The 10,847-nt window shown below is 42.1% G+C and overlaps 1 protein-coding gene across 6 annotated transcripts in view; it reads left to right on the top strand.

The window, feature by feature from the left end:
• The window catches only part of fam13b (family with sequence similarity 13 member B), a 35,801-nt gene extending 25,365 nt beyond the window's left edge, over positions 1-10,436 (top strand). The window contains exons 11-24 of one of the 6 annotated variants that reach the window (XM_066648880.1): positions 408-514; positions 952-1,006; positions 1,086-1,206; positions 1,820-1,885; positions 3,372-3,582; positions 3,805-3,943; positions 4,137-4,218; positions 4,557-4,700; positions 5,323-5,540; positions 5,835-5,918; positions 6,102-6,197; positions 6,524-6,810; positions 7,600-7,701; positions 8,065-10,436. In XM_066648880.1, coding sequence (XP_066504977.1) covers positions 408-514; positions 952-1,006; positions 1,086-1,206; positions 1,820-1,885; positions 3,372-3,582; positions 3,805-3,943; positions 4,137-4,218; positions 4,557-4,700; positions 5,323-5,540; positions 5,835-5,918; positions 6,102-6,197; positions 6,524-6,810; positions 7,600-7,701; positions 8,065-8,188 — 1,836 coding nt within the window. In that variant the 3' untranslated portion in view covers positions 8,189-10,436. The remainder of the gene's footprint in view (positions 1-407; positions 515-951; positions 1,007-1,085; positions 1,207-1,819; positions 1,886-3,371; positions 3,583-3,804; positions 3,944-4,136; positions 4,219-4,556; positions 4,701-5,322; positions 5,541-5,834; positions 5,919-6,101; positions 6,198-6,523; positions 6,811-7,599; positions 7,702-8,064) is intronic. The other 5 variants (XM_066648881.1, XM_066648884.1, XM_066648885.1 and 2 more) reach the window with 5 other exon arrangements.
• Positions 10,437-10,847: the final 411 nt, after the last annotated feature.

A 10,847-nucleotide genomic window follows, 5' to 3' on the forward strand; every position in this document is an offset into this window, starting at 1 on the left:
ATTATAATGCTGTTTCTTTGCTCTCTACACCACCACCAAACCTGTGGAATGCCTCCAGGTCTACACATCCGTTAATTGGGTCACCCTCTTTTAATAGACCAACCCAAGAAATGACAGCAGCATGTGCACAGCAGCACCACATAGACACACTAAGGTTCATAACACTAGAGCCTTCTAATAATAAGTTGACCATGAAAACTTGCAATGACACTTGCTCAGTTTTGTCTTATCCCCTTTATTTACAGTACACTTGGAACAGTTTGCCTTGAACTCTTCTTGAAATCTTCTGTGTACTCATTGTTTGTGTAAATCCTATAAAGTCACCCAAGCATTCAGTCCTGATTCCTGCTTAAGCTTTCAGAAATACACATCTTTATACACAAAGCACAATCTTTTTTTTCCTGTAGGTGTTTCTGGGCTGCCAGACCAGCAGGATTGCAGCAGAGGACAGTTCCATAATGGACACTGACCCAGAGTTTCTGGTAGATGCTGAGAACAACATCAAAACTCCAAGGTTAACTGTTACCTTTGAAGTATTAGTATTAGGAATCGCTTTAGGAACTGCAGTAGTCTTTAGAAGCTTAGACTTTGGTTTTATATCTTCTAAAAGAAGGCTTGATTTTGAGGAGGCTAATCTCCACAATCCCGAATCCAAAAAGTATGTAACTTTGGTAAGGTCTTTATAGGGAACAACAATGCTGGTTTGTTTATAATATAACAGTATTCAGATTCTCTGAAAAAAAAAAAACTCTATTTGAATAGAGCTGTGAACCTCAATGGTGGTTTCCTTAGTATTGAGCTACTGTGAACATTCTTATGACATAAATGTTTGGGAGTGGAATGAAATGAAAGTGTGCAAAGTGACCAACGTGCAGAATGTAGGATTATTAAAAAAAATAAACATACACATATGATAAATGTTTTTAAAAGTGTTCTTTTTACTTCACATAGACTAGAAACCTACCCAGAGTGTGAACACATGGACCAGACTAATGTTACCAACTTTGTAAGTATACTGTCAGACTTTAGGCTAGCCCTTATTATGTGGCTTGATCCCATGACTAAATCAAATTTCTCCTCCTTAGCAGTCTGCTCTTGATGTGCGTGATCCGAACGCAAACACAGAGACCACACAGGAGTCCAGCCAGGACAACAGCATCAACCATCTAGAGCTCAGCTCTGTTTTCACCGATGGAGAGTGGGAAGGTAAATAAGCTTGTGTAGCTAGTGATGTTTATGAACATCAGTCCTGCTTTTGTTAGTTGATGATTAGGTTTAATGGAAATTCCCTTATGGAAAAATGCCTTTTCTTCAGGTTTGATTTGAACAGCACTTATGCAAAGTGCAAATTCATGCCATTTTAGTTTACACATTGTCTTGTGACGAGATTAGCTAGGCTGTGTATTTTTTGCACCTGCCCGTTAGAGAAGGTGACACTGGAACGTTAAACATGTAGAACAAGTAGATTTAATGGATCAGCTATTAATGGGTGAAGGGCAGTTTTTATTAGCTAGTTGAGACAGTTACTTAATGTTTCCCTGCTTAATATCTGAATAATTTTAACAATGACTACAGGTAGCACATGCCCATACTCTGGGCGTAAAAAACGGTCATTTTCATTTTATTCATATTTCCATGCCATTACATACATACATATTTATATGTGTATGCATGCTTGTGTGTATGTGGCCTGGGGGTGTTAGATGGCGAAGCATAAAGCTCACCATGGTATTCTTTGCTATCTTTTTTTCTCTCTCTCTTTTTCTCGCTATCTTTTTTTATTTTTATTTTCTTTATCCCCTCACCCATGCCTGACCAGCACCATGCCCCAACACTTTACCCCTCATAGACTTCACATGTATGCACCTGCAGAGGGAAGGGCACGGTAAGTAGTAGCTCCACAGCCACTTTCCTCTTCTCATTCCTCTCATCTTCATAAAGAGTGTTAATCACTCCTCTGAGATCACCACTAACTGTGCCCCTCTCTGCTCCTCTCAAACCCTGTTAATGTTGTTGTTTCCCACTGATTTCAGACTGCCCTCCGTAAACCCATCAACCTTCCCCTAATGAATAGTCCACCTAGGACATGGAAACTGTTAAGTGGACTGACTAAGTTTCCATAGTGGTGGGCTGCCCGCCAGTGCATTCTCTCTGTTCAGGGAAGCTCTAGGGGCCTCTCAATCTCTGGCAGAGAATCTAGCTCTAGATCTCCCTGCTTGCCAATGTGACAGGGTTAGCATGCTTCACTCACCTCGTGCTCAATAGCAGCAGTTGTCCAACCATTCCATTATGATGAATGCTGAAGCCCTCTGCTGGCACTGATTTTTCTAACCTCGCTGATTTGTTTGTATGGTTTTTGTGTCACCATATATTTTACAGGATGATTTTTGTAGTTTTAGCTTATGGGTGAAATGTGTGACTAATATATTGGGGAGAAATTTGGGTAAAACTAAAATTAATCACTCTAAATATATGTATTTAAACATATATTTAGAGTGATGGGTGAGGGCGGCACGGTGTCGCAGTTGCACAGATCCAGGGACCTGGAGGTTGTGGGTTCCTGCGACAGTCTGTGAACAGTTTGGTGTGTTCTCCCCGTGTCCGTGTGGGTTTCCTCTGGGTGCTCTGGTTTCCTCCCACAGTCAAAAAACACACATTGGTAGGTTAATTGGCGACTCATAAGTGTCCATAGGTGTGACTGTGTGAGTGGGTGTGTGTGTCGCCCTGTGAAGGACTGGCGCCCCCTCCATGATGTGTTCCTAGGTAGGCTCCGGACCTACCACAACCCTGAACTGGATAAGCAGTTACAGACAATGAAAGTATGAATGAGTTGTGGGCTATGATTTCTCATTAGGTCGAATTTAACACTTTGAACGTGGCTTCCCAACTCTCATACATTTTTGGGTGCAGCATGGATAGGTTTATTGAATAAAGATTTATTTTAATATGTAAATCATTGCTGTTGTTTCTTTTAGTGCAGTGCAGTTATCCAAATAATCCATGGCCTTCAAGTCCCAACCCACTCCTTGACTCTTTTCTCCAGGGTAGCCTGTTTGGGTTGTGTTTCCAGCAAATGTTCTCAGTGGACTCTTTGTTCCACCTGATGGCCTTGTCCTTGTGTTGTCCTGGCCCTTAATGCCCTTACCTCCTGCTCAATAAGTTATCCACAGTGGCTCTAAAGCAGTGAATCCCCACACCCTCCTTTGACTCCCTACCTGGGGCTTTGCATGCAAGCTGTACATTAGTGCCTTTGTGTATCCATGCAAAACATTAAAAAAAATGTTTTTCTGTTTGAGCTTGCTAACTCATTTTAACAATGACTTTTTATTTGATTGCAACTGAATTTGTCTGTCAATCTATTTGTGCTATAGATCCTGTGCCAGTGTTCATGTCATGGCAAGAGGAGAGTGAGTCTGGGGAGGCGCAGCTGTCTCCGTTGGCAGGTCGCATGCTGCCACTACCTCTAGAAGAGGACACTCAACCGCTGCTGGCCCGACGCTTCCTGGACTTTGGCCACAGCCAGCGCTTCCTGCAGCAGGATTCTGATGCCACTTCCCCCACCAAAGCACTGTCTTGTGGGAGGTAGAAACCATTCAGAATTTATAGACAAGTCTAATTATTCAGATATATACAGTTCATAGATAGCCTTCACTATTCCCATACTTATCATCCGTAGACAACCTTCACTGTTCAGCCTTCACTGTCGATAAACAGTCCTTGGGTTTTCAGACTCTGATCCTTCTGAATTTTCACTTTAAATAATGTTAACTGTTTAGGTGACCCTTTGTCTTCATTCTGTTTCAGGCCTCGCAGGGCCTCCTTCAGTTCCAAAGAGAGTGTGAAGGGAGACACTGTCTCTCAGCAGCTCACCAAGAAACTCCAGAACCTCAAGAAAAAGATCAAGCAGTTTGAGGAGCAGTTTGAGAAAGACAAGAACTATATGGTTGGTACTGTTATATTTATTAGCCTCTATTCTTTTAATAATCAATATTTGAAGTTTAGCACATTAGTTATCCTTTCAAAATGCAGAAAGTGTGTTTTCTTTGGAGAATGCATACTTATTTTCAGTTCTTGAAGGTAATTTCACTGTCTCAGTCCATAGAGTGTTAAAGCTTATTTCAACCATTCGTTTTCAGCCGTCTCATGCCGACAAGGCAGCTAATCCCAAGGTCCTGAAGTGGATGACTGACCTCACCAAAATCCGCAAACAGCTTAAAGGTAAGCCATGAGAGAGTAAGCAAGTATGTGTATATGTGTGTGCACGTGTTTAGAGCAAGAGGGGTGCTGGGTCTCGAGTTGGTGCTCGGGTAGGTGATTAACAGTAGTGTGTTGTCAGTGGGCAGTGTGATCCTCAGACAGAGCGGAGTGGTCTCCCCATCACTGCTTCATCTCACACTGGACCCACCCACTCGCACATGTGTTCGTCCATTGTGATTGGCCCCCCTCCAACCCTTTCCATTATCCATTTCCATTTGACGCCCCCATGTCAGGTGCACTGCCGAATAAGTTTCTCTCTCTCTTTAACTAAACTCCTCTCGGACGATCCCCATCGGCAGGACGACAGCACCTCTTACCCAAAGGGTCCTTGAGGCACCAGGCAGTGCTTCAGTCACACAGACGTCACTACTCCTCAGCCCCGAACACACCCCATTTTACACTGTCACGCCCCCTCACTGCCTCTAGACAGGCACCCCACTTCTGTAAGTACTTTCAAGCAGCAGTAAGTAGACATGAGACCTTGCCTTATTGAGCTTTTTGTGGCCTTCTCTGCTGTTCTTTTCCTTGCTTTTGTTTTTGACCACGGCTTCATAGAACAGTTCCCTGCATGGGAACTTGGCCACGTGTCACAGTTTCTTTAGTCCAATGTGAAGAAAGCTTCTTCTTTTCTTCTTTTTTTGTGTTTTCCTCTTTTTCTATGGGAGTGGGTTTTAATGGCTCCCCCTCCGTCTTTTTACTTAACATCAGAGTGCCACTGTTGAATAATAACAATGTTAAAGTGCACTTGAATGTTGTTATTTTTCAGCAGTGGCACTGCAGCCTGAGACAGTACTATAGAACTATTAAGTTAAAACTGTATTCTACACTTATCCTGGCTGCCTACGCCATTTCTCATTACTTCAAACATAGCTTACCCAGCTCTCTCTCTCTCTCTCTCTCTCTCTCTCTCTCTCTCTCTCTCTCTCTCTCTCTCTCTCTCTCTCTCTCTCTCTCTCTCTCTCTCTCTCTCTCTCTCTCTCTCTCTCTCTCTCTCTCTCTCTCTCTCTCTCTCTCTCTCTCTCTCTCTCTCTCTCTCTATCTATCTATCTATTAATCATGGCACAGATGCCAAACACAAGACCGACAGCGAGCTAACTCCACAAATAAGGCCTCGCAGCAACACGCTGCCTAAAAGCTTTGGATCCACACTGGCTCCTGGGGGTTTTGTGGATAAGGAGGGAGAGCCAAGGGGGCTGCAGCCCACACGTGAAGAGACACTCGATCTCGTCCAGCGACGTATCAAAAGCAAGAGAGAGGAGAATGGATATCCAGAAGACGTCAGAGTGAGTACCAACACATTGCTCCACACATGCTTTATGCCCAATGTGTGGCATTTAATAGGTTATTTTGTCGAAATATGGCTGTGCTTTACTAAAAATAATAGTATTGGTAGTGAGTTCACTCTCCTGATAGCTGCTGTCTAAATGACATCAAATCATTATTGATATTAACAGGGGCATGAACCTAAAGGTTGAGTAAAGTAAAATATGATTAAAGAAAAAATAAGTAAAGAAAAATGTGTATTCGTGGCATTTTGTGCAATACGTGTTTATGGAGATTTGGATTTTCTTTGACAGAAAATGACCAAAGAACATCTAGCCTGTGAGAAGACTGTTTTACAGAAGAACCTGCTGTATTACGAAGGATTGCATGGTCGTCCTGTAAGTTTGCGTCTGTCTGTTTGTCTCTCTCTCTCTCCCTCATGTGCAGAGGGAGGAGTTCTATCTAGCACAAAAACATTTTACTTAATGACACACACGTTCTCTTAAAATGAATCCTGCAGTTCATGTACAGTAATCTCTGTAGGTCAGTTCTGATCCGTGCATATATATGTATTTCTGTAGGTGACTCGTGAAGAACGTCTGATAGTCAAACCTTTGTATGACAGATACCGGCTGGTGAAACAGATGCTCACCCGCGTCAGCATCACACCAATCATCGTAAGGCTCTCTTCTCCCTGTCTACATTTACATACATACATCTCAACAGATTTAAGCTATTTTTGGATATTTGCTTAAGTACATTTTGAAATCACACTGGTTTTAAAAGAAACAGAGAGTGGACAGTGTCTGTCCCTCTGATTTATTTACAGGCAGTTATAAAAACACCTGCTGTCTTGCTGAATGTGTAGCTGAAACCTCTGATGATCTTCCAAAATTAAAATAGTTCCAGTGATGCTTTATAACACAATTTGAATCTCACGTTAGCTGCCTTGGGGCCTTTAAAACGAGCTGTTTTATCCCTACCCCCCTCTTTTTCTTTCCAGGTGTCCCCCTCCAGTAAGAGACGCAACCAGACCCTGCAACCCATCATTGAGGGCGAGACTGCCCATTTCTGCGATGAGATCAAGGAGGAAGAGGAAGAAGATGTTGAAGAAGATCAAGAGATTGGAGAAATACCGAATGAGGAGTCAGAGATCATCCTTGCCTTGGACCCAGGCCGTCCCAGCTCCCAGCAGCCTCAGCTCGAGGGCATCCTGAGGCCCAAAATGGAGGAGAGCTCAGGAAAGTTGACCCTGGATCTACGTCTATCCAGTTCCAATGCATCATCCATGTAAGTGCAAAGACCCGCATGGACCCACAGTCGTTTCATTTTGATCCTTAACTAAATTGTTAATGATTAAAGCAAGATGCAGCTTATCATTTTTAAATCTGCTTAGCTTTTGCTTTTACTACATGTAGCTCCACTGTAATGAGAAGCAGTTTATGAGGCAAAAGCTGCAATCCTCTTGCACACACATCATATGACACAGATCTGGTGGTTGCTAAGAGTCACTGACCTCAAAGCCTCAAGCTGGATAAGGCAATAATCCCTTTAAAAGGAAATGGACTACATGGGCTGTAAGACCTCCAGGCTGCTTCAGGTGCCACACAACCTTGTCACCTGCTTATCCTCATACAGCACTACCGCTCACTCTTTGACCTTATTTGCCACCCATATAGTGCTGAGTGAGTAAGAGGTCCTGCTGCGTTCTGCTCAGTACGACATAGTTTCCAGCCTGAGCCCACACTTCCTGCAGCTTTGACACTAGGTTTAAGATACAACATCACAACAAATGTTCACACCAAGTTTGACAAATGTCATTTATTGGGTTCTACGGCATATTTCCTGTTTGCTACAAAAGTGAAGTGAAAAATGACTGAAAAAGTACTACACTATCTTAATGATAATATTAATAATGCATTACCAAAGCCACAGACCACATGTTTCTTCCTTTTGTCCACCTTTTTGGTGAAAATGAATAAAAATGGTCTACCATTATTTCCCAGAAGCTAAATAAGCTGAGCATTGCGTAGGAACTAAACATTTAATTATTAATGTAACTCCTCCTGTGTCTCTCAGGCCTGAGCTCCTGGAGCAGCTGTGGAAAGCCAGAGCAGAGAAAAAGAAGCTGAGGAGGACCATCCGTGAGTTTGAGGATGCGTTTTATCAACAGAATGGAAGGTATGTTTCAGGTCCTCTGTCCAGAGGGTGCTCAGAGTTGTACGGGTTTGAATCTGGGTTTCATCACAGCCAGAACATTCTCGCAGAATTTAGGGCTTCTTCTCACACACAACACCACACACAAGCTTTAACCTCTGGTGCGGAAAGTGTCAGTTCATTGTGTCATTTTACAGTTCAAAATTGGTTGATGTACCTCCACTTCTGAAAGGCTTTAATTTTTGGTTTTAACGTCTGACAGGGTGTCTTTTTTTTTGCATACAAGTATGTTTGTAGTCTGAGCGATCGAATGCAGAACTGTATTTAGTGCTGCATCAGCCCCCAGTGTGTATGCCATCATTCAACTAGACCCTGCTCTTTCGACAGGAACGTACAGAAGGAAGACCGCATGCCCATGATGGATGAGTACAAGGAGTATAAACGCATCAAAGCCAAGCTACGTCTGCTTGAGGTCCTCATCAGCAAGCAGGACTCCTCTAAATCCATCTAGAACCCAGGGAGCCAACTCTGCTGCATCAGTTAAGACTTTATGCCGTCCTCCAAACACCCATCTCAACAAAATCTCCTTAATACCGAGGATCTGCCATCATCTAATCCCCTTAACACAGAACCTCTCTGTCTTCCCTTTGTGCAAGAAATTCAACGTTTTCTCTGGATCTGCCTCCATTCCACATTGGATCTTCAGACTTTAGGTTCTTTCTGTCTCTTATCACATTGACTTATTTCTTTTGAAGCAGAGAAACTCTGACTGGAAGTCAGTCTATCGTTGAAACAGAACTTACGACCGCAGTAATGGTCAGCACCTTTCAGACTCATGTCTGGATTTACGCTACCTCTCCGATCATCGGGGAGCTTTTATGGAACTTGGAGTTGGTTCTTTTGGACAGAGCTGTGTGTCTCTTCACTTGTGTAAACTCATACTGTATGTATGCATAATATATTTGTGTTACAGTATGTCCTTTTTTCTTCAATAAGAAGTTACTGACAGACACGGTACTGTAAATGAATGTCTGTTATAATTGTTTCTTGGCTTTTCTGTATCATATAAAAACAAAAGGATAAGCTGGTGCTCATTTTTAGTTTTAACGTACGTGTGTTCTTAGTCACCCAAGCGTTTGAGCAGAAAAAGAGAAACAGTCTGATAAGACTATTATATAGTAGACTAACAATGTTTCATTAGATGTATATTTATTTCATGTCCTTTGTTTGTTTGTTCAGATTCCGATTTCTGTTGGATCTGTTTATGACTTTAATGGACTACTGACTGTTTAGAAACATGAATATGCCAAATGTGCAGGTGCAGATGGCATGAGGATGATGATTAGGAGAAGGGGAGAGTCACAGTCAGTCAGGGAATTATTTTGCAGTGAGTTTAACTTTGTTGCTAATAAATTTGCCTGGAGAGTTAAAGCCACATGGCTGCACTTAAAGTGTAGAGCAGAGTGGTGTAGTTTGGTACAGAGCAGCTTTACTAACCCAGTACTCAGTAAACACTCTCAGCCCTGGTTAATGTCAGGACTTGGCTCTGGAACGTCATGCTGAAGAATTTGGTCATTTAACACAAACTGGCCCAACAGTCAGATCCTTAAAGAGTCACAGGTGTCATCCAATGACATAAACCTACATTCCATCAACATTATATAAGCTAAGTGAGAGTGTAACACATCACCATGACTGCATGACATGTCCTGATGTTCTGGTTTTGTTTTGTCTTGTTTTTTTCCTCACTTCTGCTTTGTATAATGGAGATGTGTTGAGAGTCTGCCTTCCCCTGGAGGAGAGTGTGTACAGATCAGAGGCAAGGTTTCCGCAGTTTCAGTGAAACTCCAGCTAAGGGGAAGATCCTCTAATTTCACTATATCTTTTTACTGTAATTTGCTGCTTGGAGGCCGTAAGGCTGTAAGTAAGTAAACACGAATTCACAGCCTTGGTAGGACAGCAGTCATTTATCACATTGTCAGTTAAATCATCAGCCATGAATATAGAGCTGTTCATGTGTAAACTTTCTGTGCTCGACTTTAAAATGAAGGGTACTGTTGATAATCTCATATCAAGCTCTGGGCATTATGTGAAGAGACAGAAGGCACTTGTAATAGCAGTGAATCTGGGGAAATGTGGTTGAACAATTGAGTTTGCTAAGACATCTGTGAGAGTGATCTGTGTAGTCGGGTAGAAATGCGGCCAGCTTTACCCCGGCTGTTTTTTTTTTTGTTTGTTTGTTTTTTTTAAATATTTGTAGCTGTTCTACCCTGTTACAGCCCGAGTCTGTTTCAGAATGTTGCTTTAAGGTGAGAGGAAACAGGATGAGAGGAGGAAGGCTTTGGAAGCTAATGAACGCTAATTGCACAGCATTCTGAGAATGCAGCCCATTTTTTGTGTATTAAAGTTATCTTGTGAACTGAAGCACTTCTGCGTCTGAAGAATGTGTTTGTGATTTCATGCATGTCAAGCCCCTGTTGTATCACTGTGATGGTCCTATGAGGATGTTCTTTTTTTGTAATGAGCATTATTTTATACTCATTTTTTAAACCTTCACTTTCAGCGATACATATACACAGTGTAGTACCTGTATTTGCTAAGCCTCTGCTTGTTGTTTTGTAAATGCTTGTCAGTAGTGAGTTTGCATGGCAGAAACTTGTATTTCAGATTTTTGTGCCATAAAAAAGCAATAATTAGCACTGAGGTCTTCATCAATGGAACGAGAGGCCTTCTGTAATCCAGTATGTGCATTTTCAATAAATGGCTTGTGATTCACTTCTCTTTTCATTCTTTTATATATATTTCTTAACCCTTTGATGATACCAAAGCTGGAAAAAATGCAACAACTGTTTTTGATGTTGTTGGGTTTTTTCTGCTTAACGTATAGAATGATTGGAGTCGACGTGGCATTGTGTAGTTTTGTATGACTTGCAAATAAATAAACAGGGACACAGCTAAAGGAAGTGGGATCTAAAGTGAGGAGAGATGTAATTCTAATACAGGGGTGGCACAGTGGTGCTGTACGTCATGTCACTTGAACGCACAAGCCCTGGAACTGCAGCATGACCTACACCACCATGCGACCCCTGTTCTAGAATTATCCACGAGAGTAAGCAGTTTGCTGTGTTTTTTCCCATGTCTGTGTCACTTTACTCTGGTTTCCTCCCACA

The sequence above is a fragment of the Hoplias malabaricus genome, chromosome 17 (genome assembly GCF_029633855.1).
Source record: "Hoplias malabaricus isolate fHopMal1 chromosome 17, fHopMal1.hap1, whole genome shotgun sequence".
Lineage (NCBI taxonomy): Eukaryota > Metazoa > Chordata > Actinopteri > Characiformes > Erythrinidae > Hoplias > Hoplias malabaricus.